At 51.6% G+C, this 16,575-nt stretch overlaps 2 protein-coding genes across 3 annotated transcripts; one reads left to right on the forward strand and one right to left on the reverse strand.

Moving 5' to 3' along the window:
• Nucleotides 1-408: 408 nt before the first annotated feature.
• LOC110131647 (uncharacterized) lies at nucleotides 409-3,796 on the reverse strand. The gene is made up of 5 exons (XM_070471518.1): nucleotides 3,260-3,796; nucleotides 2,420-2,543; nucleotides 1,917-2,145; nucleotides 1,218-1,414; nucleotides 409-1,093 (listed from the first exon to the last, which is right to left on the reverse strand). Exons 1-4 carry the CDS (start codon nucleotides 3,596-3,598, stop codon nucleotides 1,315-1,317), a joined length of 792 nt encoding a protein of 263 aa, XP_070327619.1. The 5' UTR covers nucleotides 3,599-3,796; the 3' UTR covers nucleotides 409-1,093; nucleotides 1,218-1,314.
• On the forward strand, nucleotides 3,771-9,491 carry SOX21 (SRY-box transcription factor 21). 2 transcript variants are annotated; one of them, XM_070471517.1, is made up of 2 exons: nucleotides 3,771-5,471; nucleotides 8,178-9,491. In XM_070471517.1, the coding sequence occupies exon 1, from the start codon at nucleotides 3,784-3,786 to the stop codon at nucleotides 4,615-4,617; it is 834 nt and encodes a 277-aa protein (XP_070327618.1). In that variant the 5' UTR covers nucleotides 3,771-3,783; the 3' UTR covers nucleotides 4,618-5,471; nucleotides 8,178-9,491. The 2 variants fall into 2 exon arrangements, with proteins under 2 accessions (XP_070327618.1, XP_020740081.2); XM_020884422.2 differs by lacking the exon at nucleotides 8,178-9,491 and having other exon boundaries at nucleotides 3,771-4,671; nucleotides 5,207-6,188.
• The last annotated feature ends 7,084 nt before the right edge of the window (nucleotides 9,492-16,575 follow it).

Consider the following 16,575-nt stretch of genomic DNA (forward strand, 5'->3'; position numbering starts at 1 on the left):
GCAGAGAAATGTAAAAGAACAAATATATAAGGTTCCATGAGTTCAAACGTAAGCTCTGTGGACATTAAAACTAAATCGTCATTTCAGTACATAAGAAAGGGAATGGCAAGAAAACTTATGGAGAAAAGCTTAACCAGACTCAGTCAAGAGGCATGAAGGCCCGTGAATAGCAGCCGTGATTTGCTGCTGTTCCCCATGAGGGTTTATCCTGGGGACCTCTCCCTGGATGAAAAGGCTCTAGGCCAAGAATACTGATCCCCTAAAAACCAAAACTGAAAACCATACCTTTCCTAGTGTGAAACTGTATTACGGGAATAGCAAACAAGCACACAAATAACCATTTTCTTTTTAGGTACGGGAACATCTTTTTTTTTTTTCTCCCCACAGTTCAACATTCATGAACTTAAGAACTTTCAAATCTGGTTCATTTAATATCACTAAACAGGCAATACCACACAATTCATAAAACCATATCCTAGGAAGCTTATACATTTTATTTTTATAAGATATTTGACATACAGGCATACATTTCAATCATATATGCAAACATTTCATGGTAATAATTTATTGCAATTGATTTCTAAACTTAAATTTGAAAATACACAATAATTTAACTCACCAATATAAAAATGTTTCTCAGTCTTTATCCTTTTGTATATATCAAAATAATTTTCAAGATTAGACTCAACTTTATTCACAATAATCTTAGTAACAGTTTTCACATCTTGTGCCCCTGTACATATATATGTCCTTTGTATGACAGTGTATATTTTGTCTCAAACCTATTATATAAGTTAGTAGGTTAAAAGCTCGGGGATGATAGTTTCATAGTTTATCATCACAAAACAGTATATTTAATACTCAAGTCTATATAATTACTCCTGCTAGGGTTTTAACAGTTGCTCCACCCAGAGTCTGTGAACAGAGTGTCTTTATAGAGCCTGTAAAGGAATATGGTTCTAAAGAAATCAGTCCAATTGTTTTAGCAATACAAGGGCTGATGCAAAGTAAACATTTGTGTGGTATCTTAAGAAAGAGAGTCACTCCCATACATTTCACTGATGATTTGCATTTCTGTATGTCATCACAGCAACTAAAAAAAAAAAAAGCAACAATCACTTTTCTATTATTAAAATGAGCAATAAAACAAGGCTAACTTTTAAATAAAACTGATGGCCTAAAAATGTTTTCATTTAAGTTCAATCAGTTCTTCATACCTGCATATGTGTTTGTGTTCGAACTGGACATGAATTGCAGGGAAAACTTAAAAGAGTTAACTGATTGTAGAACTTCCTACTTGTACACACCACATGGCTAGGTCAAATCCACACTGCCAAAGAGGCAAGAAAGTTTCCCCTGAAGGGCAGGCCAACTTGTGAATGCAACTTCCAGACTGATCGTGTTAGAAGGTGTGCTGCAAGCATACCAAGAAGTAAGGAAAATCTGCAAACAAAATCATGCTGTTTGATCTTTGCATTGTCAAATATAAAGGAAAAAGCTGCTCCTACCAAAGGAAATTGTTCTTAACAGCATAAAAATATTCCAGTACACACTGACTAGTACGTTTCACTTCTGTCTTTCAGAGAAACGTTTTATACTTCTTACTGATTTTGAACACCTTCATCCTATCTGTGCGTGAAATACTGTGAGGCTAACTGTACCATAAACCGATCAGCATATGGATGACTAGCGACTAGAATAAAAACAAACCCCCAGAATTTTAAAAGATCTGAAGAGTCAGCCAAGGATGCCAGTTGTCAGTCTGGGCTAGTTCCTTCTCGAAAGGGTTGCCAGGCGCACGCTCAGCCCCTCCTCAGTTATCTTTCACTCCACTACCTCCCACTGGGTGCATCACCAGTGCCAGAAAATTCGCGAAGCATCTGCGGCAAGTAACATCTGGACCTCCAAGGAAGCACCTTCTTGCTAGGAAGTCTCCAGCATTTTCTGGGCTGCGTCCCCTCTTCCTCCGAAGCGCGCGAGGCTCTCCTCCACGTGCGCGCCTCCTTCCTCCAAGGGCAGAGGATCCCAGAACCGCGACCACCGCTGCTCCGGCCGGCAGGGGCCGCCGGGACGACCCCAGGGGTGGCGGAAGCCAAACAGTGCGCAAACTCGGCGGCGCGCTCCGAACTCTCCGCTCGCCTAAACCTGTTCTCAAGCGAAAAGCGGGTGGGAGGAGGAGTACGAGGGTGGGGGTTGGGGGGGGGGGAGTGAGGAGGGGGAGAGGCGGCGGGGATCCTGTCTAATTCGCGGTCCTGAGGGTGTGGGAGCGGGAGGCGGATCGGCTGGTCCCTCCTCCCTCCCCAAGTGCTGGGCTCCACCTCCTCCGCATGCCCCCAGATATACACACACTCAGCGGCGGCCGGCCATGCACACCCAGCGCCGGCTTCGGGCACGTGTACACGCAGGTAGCGACACTCACCTGAGCCTGTGCACAGGGCTCCTGTCGCCTCGGGAGCGGCGGGAAGGCGACCTGGGCCGGAAAGGGGCCCCCAGTGCTGCAGGAGAGGGGCAATTTGGGAGCAGCCCCAGCGCGGACCTGCGAACTGAGGTGATGGCGCGCCTTCTTTAAATCCTACCCACCCATCCGCCACCCCCCGCCCCCCTTGCACCTCCGCCCGCTCGGCTCCGGCCGAGAAAGCCCGCCCAGAGGGGCTCCGGGTGCGGAGCACACGCGGGCGCACGCTCCGAGGCGAGCGCGCCGAGAGGGGCGCGGCGGCGCCGGCGCAGGAAACTTGGGCGAAGTTAGTTGCAAGTCCCGGGCGGAGGCCCAGAGGACCGAGTGGGACGCGGCCGGTGCCTGGCCCGCGGCTCCGCGCCCAGCGCGCTCCGGGTGCCCGAGTCGGCCGGCGCGCCAGGAGGGGCTTGGAGAGAGCCGAGCCAGCATGGCCCCAGGGACAGCGAGACGCGCCGCCCCGGCGAGCCGGGAGGATTTCCTTTGAGGCCGGGAGATCGATCCCAAGCTTGCTGAATCCTCAGCTAACCTCCTGCCCCGACCCGCAGCCGGAGAGGAAGACCCACGAGGCAGGTGCTGGGGTGTGGAAAGCTCCCCCCCCAAACCCCAGCCCACCAGGGGGGTTCCCATCAGCGCACCCCGCCTGCTGCAAGCGAGGAAGACCGGCCGGTGCCGCGGTATTTGTATTTATATCCATTGCGGCGCTCTGCGTTCCCTCGGTGCGCCGGGACCCCCTCCTCTTCCTCCTCCCGGCCGCCCCCCCCTCCTCCCCCACCCCCATCTGCCACTGTCAAATGAGAAAGTCACCGAGGAGAACCCAAACACTCCAGCCGCCGAGAGCCCCCTTTGGCACTTGGCAGCACGCGGCGGCTGACTCCTCAGCTCAACTTGGTGGCGCCTCCGCGACGCAACTTTCGGGGCCGCTGTGCATTTAACAGGGGAAAGACCGAGGAGGAGGACCGTGCTGCTGGGTGGCGGCCACCTGCGGGGAGTTCGCGAGCGGACGCCACCGGACAGGAAGGACACAAAGAAAAGGGCAAACTGCCACCGTGGGGGTGGGGACACCGCCGAGAAGTTCTCGTGCCCCGGGGAGGATTTTGTTTTCCCCACCCCCGAGCGCCTGGCCGGCCGGAGACAGCAGAACATCCAGGGGGCGCGACGCGGCCCGGGGCTGGTCCCTCGGCCCCCTCCTCCCGGCGGGAGCGACGCCGGTGTGAAAACTGGGGGGCGGCGGGCCGAACGGGTCCCCGCCGACAGCCAACATTGATTTCCTCCGGGCCGAGAGCGACGGCCCGGGCGGCGGCGGGCTGCAGCCGCGGCAGGGCGACAGCATGTCCAAGCCGGTGGACCACGTCAAGCGGCCCATGAACGCCTTCATGGTGTGGTCGCGGGCTCAGCGGCGCAAGATGGCCCAGGAGAACCCCAAGATGCACAACTCGGAGATCAGCAAGCGCCTGGGCGCTGAGTGGAAGCTGCTCACCGAGTCGGAGAAGCGGCCGTTCATCGACGAGGCGAAGCGCCTGCGCGCCATGCACATGAAGGAGCACCCCGACTACAAGTACCGGCCGCGGCGCAAGCCCAAGACGCTGCTCAAGAAGGACAAGTTCGCCTTCCCGGTGCCCTATGGCCTGGGCGGCGTGGCCGACGCCGAGCATCCGGCGCTCAAGGCGGGCGCCGGGCTGCACGCGGGCGCGGGCAGCGGCGGCCTGGTGCCCGAGTCGCTGCTCGCCAACCCTGAAAAGGCGGCCGCCGCCGCCGCCGCTGCAGCGGCGCGCGTCTTCTTCCCGCAGTCGGCCGCCGCCGCCGCTGCGGCCGCCGCCGCCGCCGCCGCCGGCAGCCCCTACTCGCTGCTCGACCTGGGCTCCAAGATGGCAGAGATCTCGTCGTCCTCGTCCGGCCTCCCGTACGCGTCGTCGCTGGGCTACCCGACCGCGGGCGCCGGCGCCTTCCACGGCGCGGCGGCGGCGGCTGCAGCGGCGGCCGCGGCCGCCGGGGGGCACACGCACTCGCACCCCAGCCCGGGCAACCCGGGCTACATGATCCCGTGCAACTGCAGCGCGTGGCCCAGCCCCGGGCTGCAGCCGCCGCTCGCCTACATCCTGCTGCCGGGCATGGGCAAGCCCCAACTAGACCCCTACCCCGCGGCCTACGCCGCCGCGCTATGACCCCCGCGGGGTGGCCTCGCCGGGACCGGTGTGCCCACGTGTACATATGTATAGGTACGAGCTCTGCGGCCTCCCCACGCGCCCTCCCGCGACGGGAGCCCCCAGGTGTGTGTGTACATAAAGTGTATAGATGCCAGTCGGGGCGCGAGTGGCCGAGCGCGCGAGTGCGCGGGCGAGTGTGCGTGTGAATTCGACAGGATCCTTTCAGACCTGCACCCCGCAGACAACTTTCAAGAGGGCAGTTGTATCCGACAGCAGTGGCTGTTTGCTTTGCACTTCGGAACCTGTTGCGTTTTGGCCCACAGAGGTGGAGGAGTAACTTTTTTTTTTTTACATGTTGGGCTTTCCAGCTTTCTCTGTGGGAAGTTTACTGTCGGTTTTGCTTTTGTTGCCCATTGTTTTTCTTTTATTATTATTCTTTTCTCCTGGTCTGTGTTGCATGCACTCTGTTCAAACGTTAGGTCTGAAATGGTTAGCACAAGGGAAAAGCTGATCTGTGTCATTAGTTTCTCGGAACGGGATGGCTCCGAGCAGCCTTGCTCCCTATTTGTACTATTTGAACTTTGCAAATCTCTGTTCTCTCAAGCAGAACCCCTAGACCGGATCCATTCTTGACCAGTGACCGGCTCGAATCTGGCCTTTTGTGTGTGAGACGATCACGGTTTCTTTTGTTTATCCTGCCATATGCAAATCAGACCAAGAGCTCTTTCTCAGGAGCAAGGACCGCAAACAAGAAATGTGTGTGAAATGAAAAGTTGTCAATTGGATTTTCTCCCTTAAAAAAAAAAAAAATCTACTAGAAGTCTTCCTGAGTCCACTCGCTAGAATTTTTGACACAGTTTACACAGAAAAAGGTATTGTTCCTATTTTCTCATTATCGCTGAGTTTCACCTTCAGATTGTAAATGTGTATATGTCCGTGAAAGCATTAAGCCTGAAAATGTGTTATTTGCGTTGCCCTAAATTTGAGTCAGTTTTCGACTCTCAAACATTTTGAACTAATGTCAAAGTTAACTTTTAAAAATTGCGGGACTATTTCAGACCCGCAATTTTATCTAAGACTAAATCAGACTTTTTTGTCTGAGTGGTAATTATATATTTATTATTTAGCAAAACAAAACAAAAACCAGAATTGTTTTGACAGATATCTCTTCTTTGAGCTAGCATTTCTCCACCAACTCAAACCGCTTAAATGTGTTTTGGAGTTCCCTCCCTAATTAGTTTATTTTTTAGATCACCTGCAATTCATTTGCAAATGATGATAAAACACATTTTAGAGAAAAGAACCTCATTTGTAGCTTTTTTCTTTTTAAGTGTATATATTTTGACTACTGTTTGTGAATGAAGTTGGCTAACATGTATTTAGTTTCATTTTGGCTTTATGTAATATAAAGTTTTTGAAAGTTTAAGTATTGGTTTTAACCTTTATGTGTAAATGGTTTTTCTTGTGTGATCTTCTAATTTAATATTAGACGTCTAAACTATATCTGTAAATTAGAACCCGACTATCACTCTGTTCATTTTTTTTGAACAAAGAGTTTAAATAAAGCCTGAACCAGGGAAAAGAGAAAATCCTCTATTTCTTGTTGAGTTCCTAACAAGATTTTTATCTGAATTGCCCTTACGTGCCTGGTCCAGGTGAAGTGTAAGGTATCCTCCAAAGGCAGTCTTTGTTTCACTTTTGAATAGATTTACTAGGAAATCTAAATCAAGCCATTGTTATTCAGAGCCAAAAACCTGATTTATCACATTTTTAATCGTGAATAGGAAAGAAGATAAAAAAAAAAAAACCAAGTAGTTGTATTATCTTGGGGGGAAAAAAAGGCATTCATGAACCAGTAGAACAGAGCCCATTGAAAACATCCAGACCGTTTAAAGCATTTCACTAGTTTCCAGTAACATTTTAAGAGGCGAAAGTTGCCTGACCACTTTATCTTGTTAGCAGGAGAGCCCCACTGCTTAAATCAGTGTAATTTGTTCTTGTATCTTTGGTATATTCCTTATTTACACCTTAAGATTTTATTTGTAAGGATGATCCCTGAATTAAGACTTTGTACAACTTTTGACCTCTTTAAGGCTTTAGTCTGTCATGCTAATGGCATTAAAATAGAAACAACAAATTCTAATGGAGAGGGTTGAATTTCCAAAGCTGCACAAGCTTTCACTGGAGAAAGGTTTGAAATCATACCAGGTTTTAATTTCAAAAAAGAAATTAGAAGATGCCAGGAAGACTATCAGGAGAAAAAAAATTACCTGGAGGGAGATCTTTATTTTCGCCCCACCAAGATAGAAATTCTAAAGATACAAGACTCAACTAGTCCTAAACTAGTTTCTCCAAAAGAGACAGTCTCTGGAGCTCCACGTCTTTATAAGCTACCCAACTCTCTTTAAAGTCATTGTTTTCCCCCTACGGAATAATATTTTAAGAACCATGAAAAGTTTGGAAATGTGAGAAATAGGCTCTGCTGGTTTGACCCTGATTCACTAATTAAAACGATCCTTCTCCTGTTATTCCCCGAGCTCTTTGCAATATTATAAGTTAATTCATATGGTTCTGAGCGATTATGCAAAACTAATTTGGACTGTCCAGGGGTAATTATCCCTGACACGGTTAATTAAATCCTTTCAAGGCTCCGTCTTTCCCTTTTGTAGCAGCCCATCACTTCTCAACACGGAACTTCCTGCGGCTCGCTGGAAATCACCCCAGCCCTAAATCTTAGTTACCTCCCTGAGCCTTCCAGCTCGGCCCCACCGGCCTGAAGAGTTCCCCGCCCCCTCCCGCCCCCTCCCCTTTCTCTAATGATCTGCGTTTTCTGGGAGCAGCGCTCCAGAATGTTGGTGAATGAGAATAGGACTAGAGAGATGCGTTGGGGAGGAGGGGGAAGGATGCTGGGGGTGAGCGCAGAGGGCCACACCGCCAACAGGTTGTGCGGCTGTTTGAGTAGTCCACAGGGCCACAGGGGTGACTGGTTTACCACCCCTCTGACTCCAGTGGTCTTGCTAACTAGTTGCGCCTAGAAAAAGTCTCTCTCTGAATTAGATTGTGCAGAAGAAAGGGGGTGCGACTCGAGGGCAAGAGGGCGTGGAGAAAAGGCCGGGTGTGTGTGAGTCAGAAAGTGACCCATACATAGAGCCCTGGGACTAGGCAAAGAGCTGCTGCCTGCTCCAGATCTCTCGCTTGCTCTCTAACCATCTGTCTCTTTCCCTTCTTCTCTCATCTCCTGCTTTCCTTCGTTTTGCTCTTGAAGTTTTCGTTTAAGGTTTAAAAAAGCGATGACATTCCTTAGGTAGTCACGGCTGCCTAAGGGCTTTAAACAAGCCTCACACCCAAGGGGCCAGGCGTGTTGCCCTCAGGCTTTGAGCAAACAGGTGGAATTGTTCTGTGGAACCGTAAGGACTTAGCTGGGGTGGGGGTGGGGGGGTCAGGGGGAGGAATGCTGCAGTGCGGAGGGGAGGGATGGCTTCCAGGGAGCCGTAGGGCTGGCCGCTGTTGTCACTTCATTTGACAATTTCCTCCTCCCTTTCTCCCCTACCCGTCTCCCCCTCCCCCGCCCCCGCAAGAAAGTAGAACAAAACAGCGTGGATCTCCCTCTCACCGCCGGGCTCTGCGTAGCCTTAGGCGAGGGGCGCAGAAGATGGAGAGAAGATTTGACCGTCTTCCCCGAGCAGATAGGACCCTCGCGCGCCAGCCAATCAGAGCGCCGCTCGGCCGCACCCTCCCGGCGAGTGAAGTTCCCGCATCTCGCCCGCCGCAAGAGTCCGGGTCTTTCTTGCGCCCGCAGCCCCACGGAGGCAGAGAGCGCGCCAACCAAACTTTATTAATCTCTCCCCGTTCTTTCTCCCTCAGCCCAGTGCATCTCAAAGGTCAGCCCTCTTCTTTTAAAAGACTGATATTATTAATTCACTGACAATCCCTCCACCCCCCCCCCCATTCTTTTTTTCTCTCTTGCAAGAAAAAAAAAGGGGGGGATAGTGAAAAGAGGGCTTTTTTTTTATCCTTTTTTTTGTCCTTCAGTGGGAGCGTTTAGACAGTCGAGGAGGTTTTGTCCGGGAACAAAACGCAGGGTTGGGAGGTTTTGTGAGAGTGTTGTTTGTTGAAGTGGAGCTAAGAAAAAGCGGCGGCTTTCTCCTCATTGTGAAGAAACCAATCAGTGGTATTTGGAAAACTGTTAGCATTGTGCACTTCTACTGTGTCCATTGTGAGGCGTTTCTTTTCACAAGGTTTTTTTTTCAGCCGATCCAGCTGGCCGGAATGAATAGCGGCGCAATGTGTACACGCTTTGTCCCTCCGGCCTTCAAGTAGCCCCCATTGAATAGACTAAGTTGACACTGCGTGACAGTGAAACAACATAATAAAAAATACATGAGCCCCTGAATAGGAGCAGGCGCATAAATAAATAAAATGGGTGACCAAAACTGGATAAACTGAATGACAAAACGGTGAAAGGGGAACAAAAAGATATTTAACACGCTAGATTAGCATTAGAATGCGATCTACAAGGCAGAACAATTGATGAATAGGTTTACCGGCCAAGAAAGAAATGGACTAAATGCCCTTTGAATAGATATGCTTTTTGCAAGGGCTTTGAATAGATATGCTTTTTTTGCAAGGGCTGAATGGGAAAAGGTAAAGATGAAGCTATGCAAATGAGCGGGGGAACTTTTTATATATATTCTTTAAACACACACACACACTGCAGGGAGGAGAGTGCTGCCTCGGGGTGTTTATAGAAGCAATAATTGCCATTATTAGCATTGTCTGCAACAGATAGAAATTGAACAGGTTGGGATAATGTCGGGTAGCAGTAATTATTCTTCTAATTAATGGTCCTTTGCTACTTAAAAAAAAAAGAATAAAGGAAAGGAGAAGTCAAAGTTATGCAGAAGTTATGTTTCCTCGTGTCCCTTTGCCCAGCGTTGGAATCCGTGGAGCAGGGAGTGTGGCCATTCCAAGATGCATGCTGATTTTAGAACATTCCAGGGAGCCGATCCTTAGACTCTGGGTTTGGGGCCTGAATTCCATTTATACTGCATTTTGAGAGTCTAATACAGCGTCTGGTACGTGGTAGGTGTCGAATGAATAGTTATGGAATGAATGAAGGCATGTAAATTAAATGGAGAAACCCTAGCCTTCTCGCAGATGTGGGGGAGGAGAATACCAAGGAGGGCTTTTGCGTTTCACCGCCCCCACCTTCACTTTTTTAAGGTAGCCGTCCAGGAGGAAAGGTCACCACAAGCGTTTTGAGGCTTTTGTCTTCAGTCTATCTGGGCCGCTGGAAAAGATGGGGAGACCAAACAACCGATGGGCAACTACTGCCCCACCCCATTCATTCTCTGTCCCCAAATCCATCCCTAAGCGCGAAGAACATAATACGCACCACCTTAAACAATTGGGCTTCCCTCCGGCTCAGACGGTAAAGAATCTGCCTGCAATGCAAGAGACCTGGGTTCGATCTCTGGGTCTGGAAGATCCCCTTAGTGAAGGGAATGGCTACCCACTCCAGTATTCTTGCCTGGAGAATTCCACGGATAGAGGAACCTGGCAGGCTATACAGTCCATGGGATGGCAGAGTCAGACATGACTGAGAGACTAACACTTCCTGAAAGAATTAGAATACTCTTAAAGCTTAGCTCTTTCTAGCGGATCTCTCCCTTTGGCCTCCGCTCCCCTTTCCCCTCTAAGCCTTTAACTGAACCCCACGGGCCAGAGGACCTCCTGGCCTGAATTGCTGGCGGAGGCAGGGCGCGAACCCGCGGAGATCTCGGTTGTCCTCAGGCTCCCTGCGCTGTCCCCCAGGCGGGCGTCGGTAACTTTGTCAACTGTTTTATGTTCTATAGTTGACCGCCGAGCCGGCCCGGCTGCTGGGCCACCCAGCCGTCGAACTTTCCAGCGGCTTTCAGCCATGCCCTAACTTAAACGAACAAGACAAATTGTAGACGGCAGGGCTGACAAGTCCCTGCCAACAAGCGGAGGCTCAGAGGGCACTCAGCACCAGCGCTTCGACCTCCCCGACGGCGGGCGAGAAGCTGGGTTTTGGGAAAATATGACAACTGCTTCTGAATTGTTGGGATAAAAGGGGAAGTGTCCCGAACTTTAAAAGCAGTGTTCTCCCCTACCTCCTTCTTTTTAAAAAAGCAATTGAGCCTTTCCAAGTGATGGGGGCCGCTCGGAAGCCTCGCATATTTTAAAGTTTAACCCAAGCTTTCGCGGTTTCAGCTTCACTTAAAACATGAAAGTTCTTAGAAACTGACAAACCTGGGGGGAAAAAAACTTCCGAAGCGTTCTATTCGGATAAACTGGTTGGGAGTCACTTTGAAGCGATAAAACGCACAGTGATGGGGTGATGGGCATTGGTGGAGGCAGTGACCTGTTGGAGTGGGTTTCCAGGTTCAAGGTGGCCACCGGGCCTTTGCCAATCACCTAGGCACAGAGCAGGGAAGTGGCACCCACAAGGCAATAGCTTTAATGCTTTCCTTTTTGTGACTCCTTCCTCTTCGCCCAGCCGGTCACTGCACGCTTTGTCAGGTAGGCTGCATCACCCTTGCTGAGGCAGCTCCGTCGTTCACACTCGGCTGAAGGAAATAAAATCGGCTTTGGTTTTTTAATTCCTTTTGAAGATTTCTCCACCAGATTTCTACCTCCTTTGGGGTCCTCGCTTGATTAGGGGAGGGGTTATTTAGGGACTTTTTGACAAACAGAAGAAGTTGAGGTGCTAATTGTAAACACCCGGTTGCTCTCCTTGAATGTATTTATTATCATACATGAGGACTTGGAAACTCATGGCCTATTACTCATTTCAAGCCTCTAGGCAAAGAATTCTCCTACTGAGATCGACCAGTAAAACCAGATTTCTTAGGGGAAATTATGAGGACGTCTTCAGACTCTCTTCGTGGAATGATATTACTGGGTTGTCAATTTCACTCGAACACCCTCCTCCCGACACACCTCACCCCACCGTTTTACTTTGGGATCACCCCAAGGTAATTAGCCACTCTCAGAAAGCTTGAAATCCCGAAAGGAGAGGCGCAGCCTATGATAACAGAGACCAAGTGAGGCTTTTCAGATCGGGTGCTCCACTGGGGCCATCTTTTCATAAGGTCAGGAGTGGAGAGAAATATGTTTTCAGAAGAGGAAATACGTTTAACAGGGCTCCCAGAAGGTGGGGGGGGTGGGGGGCGCTTCCTACAATGTCATCACCGCGACCTCCGCAGGGAGCCCAGCCTGTCCTCCGTGGAGTCCCCCACAGGTAGTGCCACTGAATTCAGGAGCTCATCACGGGCAGATGGGAACAAGAACACACACACACACACACACACAAACACACACACACACAAACACACACGGTTGGGAGCGGACCTCGGTTTATGTGTCATCAAATGCTAACCCCCGAGGTTAAGAGTAGTCTCCGACAGACTAGAGACCTACGCGGACATCAGAAGTCGGGGCAAACTGGGTGGGGTTATATTCGCGCACAAACACGCGAATTCTGCCCAGCAAACGTTTGCACACGCTCTCTCCCACTTGCCTGAAGTTTGGGTTATGGTGTGTGTTTTGAACTGGACCATCTAAATGGCCTCGACGGCCTCCCTGTGCCCGCAAGGACCGGCTCATGACGGGGACTGACAGAGCGCACATAGAGGCCGGGAGAGGACACGGAAGATCACACAGGGAAGCACAGGAAAAGTGCCTTTCGGGCGAGAAGGCAGAAAGGAAGAGAGGATGAAGACGGGGGGAAAAATCACGAGAAAAAGAACAGCCTTCCTACTGACACTCCCTCTTGCCCTCAGGTTCAACACCTGGGGAGGGCGCTGCCAGGGCTGATGTGCGGCGGGACGAGCTGAACCGCAGAGGAGGTGAAGGATCGCAGACCTCAGCCTCCCCCAACCCTAACTCCTCAGCACATTTCCCCCCACCCTCCACCGCTGGTTCAGCCCCAACTGAGGCCAGAGACTGCCTCGTCGGGAAGGGAAGACTTCGGGAAGCGATGATGGCGTGGCCTCTGGAAGGTGCCGCACCACCGAGGGTTCTGGAAGCGGGGGGAGGATCCTGAAAGTCCTGTGGACTCGGGGACTTCTCCTGTAGCTGGAGCCACGTGAAAAAGAGGAGTCTTTCAAAGTGCGGCCGGCCTCTCCCCCCCACCATATTAACGCTTGCAAGTGAAAGTCGCCCAGTCGTGTCCGACTCTTTGTGACCCCATGGACTGTAGCCAGGCTCCTCTGCCCATGGGATTCTCCAGGCAAGAATACTGGAGTAGGTAGCCCGTTCCCTTCTCCAGGGGATCTTTCCAATCCAGGGATCGAACCCGGGTCTCCCGCATCGCAGGCGTATTCTTTACCGCCTGAACCACCAGTGAAGCCCAAACCCACAGCGGAAAACAGGTTTTGTGCTGCCTGAAACTTACTTAGGAAAATTGCATCACAATTAGGGTAGGACTTTAGAAGAGGGGTCGGTGCCAGCGAGGGACTGAAACTGAAGCTCCTTTTTCTTCCCGGGAAATCTGCCCCGATAGACTCTTAGGACTGCCAGGGGAGCTAGCTCGTTCCCAGTTCCAGCAGTGAGACGAGAGCCAGGGGCAGAAATGAGGCCCTTAGCTAACCGCCCCATCCCCGCCTCAGCTCGCACCCCACTCCCGCGTGTCGGCGGGACACGGGCGCCGACTGCCCTGCCCCAGACAAGCTTCCTTGCTTTTCTAGATCCCAACTTGCTATATTCCTCCTTAACAGGGACTCGTTTTCGTCCTGCAAACCTAGACTCGAGTAAGTAGTTAGAGAGGCTGATTAATAAGTATTCAAACGGAATGTTTAAGACCAAGTGAATAAACATGAGCCCGCGGCGGCAGCGCCCACCGGCTCGCGTTCGCCTCTCCCGGGCGCGCGGAGCCGGAACAGGCGAAGCTCGCATTTCTTATCCAGAAATGGGACCGAGGTCGGAGGAGCCGACCCATCATTCTGCGCCCCCACGCCCGGTTCGGAGCCCCCCCCCCCCCCGACTCCGCCCCGGGCGCCCAGTGCACGGCGGATGGCACGGGTCGGTCTGCGCGCACCCACTGCCCCCAAGGGGGGGCGGGGCGGTGGTCTTTGGATACCGTTCCCTTTCTTTCTGGAAAGCTGCTTCGACCTTCGAGGTGCACGCTTTGAGAACCTGGAGGTGAGAGGCGTGAAGAGGGCTCGCCTCACTCCCCACGTTTAGGGCGTTACCCAATGCAAGTCTCTGCGAAAAACTGGGGGACCCGGAATGCGACCTCCAGGCCTCTGGAGGGAGGCCGTGACCCGCCTGCAGGAAGGAAAACGTCGAGCTGCGGATTCGAGGGAGCGGATCAGTCGCCGAAGACACTGGATTTCTGGTGTTTGAGAGCGGATGCTCGAACTCGGGAGATAATGGCCTACCCAGTGCACTTCCAAAGACCCGCCACCTCCCTCTCGGAAAAGTCGCCCTTGTCCTCTTTGTTTCCCTGTAGCCAGGGTGTCTTGCCTTGAGCAACTATAAGTGATGGAGCAGAGTCTAGGACTCGCAGCTCCTGGTCCCGCACTCATGCCCTGCACACATGGGGCCACAGGCCTGGGCCGGGTCCAAATCAGCGCCTGCAGCCCGGGGACTTAGGAGGAGGTGGAGGTTGAGCATGCCCCTGACCCAGCGCCCCGGAATTTAGCTGAATCCAGGCCTCGGTGGGCCTGAGACCGTCCTCCATTCTCAGGCTCGCTCAGCGGCGGACACTCCAGCGCCCCACGTCGCACCCAGTCTGCCAGCTTTGCCCCGTCTCCGTGTGCAAGCAACGCAAATTGACTTCCGCACCCCCCAGGGCCACGCGCTCCGATGGTGTCGCTGCCGGGCTCAGAGAAGCGCACTTCTCAGGACAAGGATGCGCAGGTGGTTTCCGTGGGTGGGGTGAGTTCTCGCCCAGGAGGAGGGCTATCCTAGTAGTCTTTGCCCCCTAGAGCTTGTCCGAGGTCAGGAGTATGAGGCCCGGATCATCCTGATAAAACTTTCGGGAGATTAAGCCCCAGTTCCGACCCGATGGCAAGGCCCGAAGTTTTTTCGAAAAGCGTTCCCTGAAAAGATTGAATTGTCCGCTGCTACAGCCTTGGGACATCTAGTCACCGCTCACCCCACACTAGGTCCTGGCCACCTTCATCAGTGAAGTGGATGTTCCGCTCTAGTCCGAGACGGGAAGCTCCTCTTCTAAAGGAGGAACAAGGGCTGGTAGTTCTAGGAGGTACTGCAAGACTTGGAGGATTCTGGCTGGTACTATTTGCTAAGGAATGCTCCCTGCTAGGAAAATCTCAGGAGAGGGTGTGGAGTGGGTGATAAGGCCCTTGAGATCTGGCCTAAAAGATGGAGGGGAGGAACTGGACAGAACGCATCTGGGTAAGTTTCAAGTATATAATAGCAAGGCGGCTGCTGCTGCTGCTGCTAAGTCGCTTCAGTCGTGTCCGACTCTGTGCGACCCCATAGACAGCTGCCCACCAGGCCCCGCCATCCCTGGGATTGATTCTCCAGGCAAGAGTGGGTTGCCATTTCCTTCTCCAATGCATGAAAGTGAAAACCGAAAGTGAAAACTGAAAGTGAAGTCGCTCAGTCGTGTCTGACTCTTAGCGACCCCATGGACTGCAGCCTACCAGGCTCCTCCATCCACGGGATTTACCAGGCAAGAGTACTGGAGTGGGTTGCCATTGCCTTCTCCCAATAGCAAGGCAGAGAACCCTATATCGTTCGGGGATGGCAATGGGCCCCTCAGTTCAGTACAGTTCAGTTCAGTCGCTCAGTCGAGTCCCACTCTTTGCAACCCCATGGACTGCATGCAGCACGCCAGGCCTCCCTGTCCATCACCAAATCCCGGAATTTACTCAAACTAGTAACCAGGAGACGCAAAAGACATGGTTTTGATCCCCGTCGGGAAGATTCCCTGGACAAGGAAATGGCAGGCAACCCACTCCAGTGCTCTGGTCTGGGAAATCCCATGGACAGAGAAGCCTGGCGGGCCACAGTCCATAGGGTCGCAAAGAGTCGGACAGGACTGAGCGGACACAGTAACCACTAGTAACCACCGCTTTTCCTAATCTGTTTTGTGTCCCTGAGCCTCTCAGGTGCCCAAGGCCAGGAAGCACCGTCTTCTGTGTGAATGGCGCCCCCTGGAAGCCATTTCCCCTGTTTCTCTCTAACTTTCCAGACAAGAACTTCCTATTTACAGAAGGGGGAGTAGGGCTTTCCCAAGGTTAAGTGTGGTTCTAGACTGTATTTTCTGGCCCCAAAGCCCAAACTCATTCATTCACCTTGCTGCTACCCATTAAGGAAGCAAACTTCCACAATCTTAGCAGCAATTAGTTTTCCTTCCCTGACGGCCTGGAAAATCACAACTGAAGTCCCTTGATAATTTGCTCTTTCTGGTGTATTCCACTCTCCAAGCGGAAACCCACTCTATCATGACTGCCGGCAGCTGGGTCTGAGGTTGCTGTTACTGAAAAGAATATGTTTGTCTCACTTTTCTGCTTTAACAAAACAAATAATCAAAAAGCCTTTTCCCTTGAACCACAAATGTTCAGTGGCAAACAAAGACTTCTGGTTTAATATGACTTTTGAAAAGTGAGAGAAACCCATGCATGAAAACCCAGCTGAGGAACGGATTCCTCAGGCAATGCCTCACCTTTTCTTTTCTCCCCACCTTCTTGTTTCCTTCTCCTGCTCATAGTTCCTTGTGGGTTTTCTAAGTTCAGGTAAGTAAAACTGTTCGCAAATCCTGGTGTGACGCTTTAAATGCTTCCTTGTTAACGGTCTCAGAGGAGAGAGAGCTGTGTTGTGCTGGATTTAGAATCCTTCTGGCTTTGCCAGAGATCCAACAGAGGAACAAAGGAAATGAGCCCTGGTTCCTCAGGTTATCTCCTGCCATTCTCCAAGTTCTCAGGGCTAATGAGCAAATACTTCTACCTCCACCCTCACACAGTGGCCTACTTACTAGCTTCT

This window comes from Odocoileus virginianus, chromosome 8 (genome assembly GCF_023699985.2).
Source record: "Odocoileus virginianus isolate 20LAN1187 ecotype Illinois chromosome 8, Ovbor_1.2, whole genome shotgun sequence".
NCBI classification, from domain to species: domain Eukaryota; kingdom Metazoa; phylum Chordata; class Mammalia; order Artiodactyla; family Cervidae; genus Odocoileus; species Odocoileus virginianus.

Coding starts and splice junctions, on each gene's coding strand:
- SOX21 (XM_070471517.1), top strand. CDS start 3,784: ATGTCCAAGCCGGTGGACCACGTCAAGCGGCCCATGAACGCCTTCATG.
- LOC110131647 (XM_070471518.1), bottom strand. CDS start 3,598: ATGTTCTGCTGTCTCCGGCCGGCCAGGCGCTCGGGGGTGGGGAAAACA. Junction 2,544..3,259: donor GAGTGTTTGGGTTCTCCTCG/GTGACTTTCTCA, acceptor CCATCACCTCAG/TTCGCAGGTCCGCGCTGGGG. Junction 1,415..1,916: donor GGAGACTTCCTAGCAAGAAG/GTGCTTCCTTGG, acceptor GTATGCTTGCAG/CACACCTTCTAACACGATCA.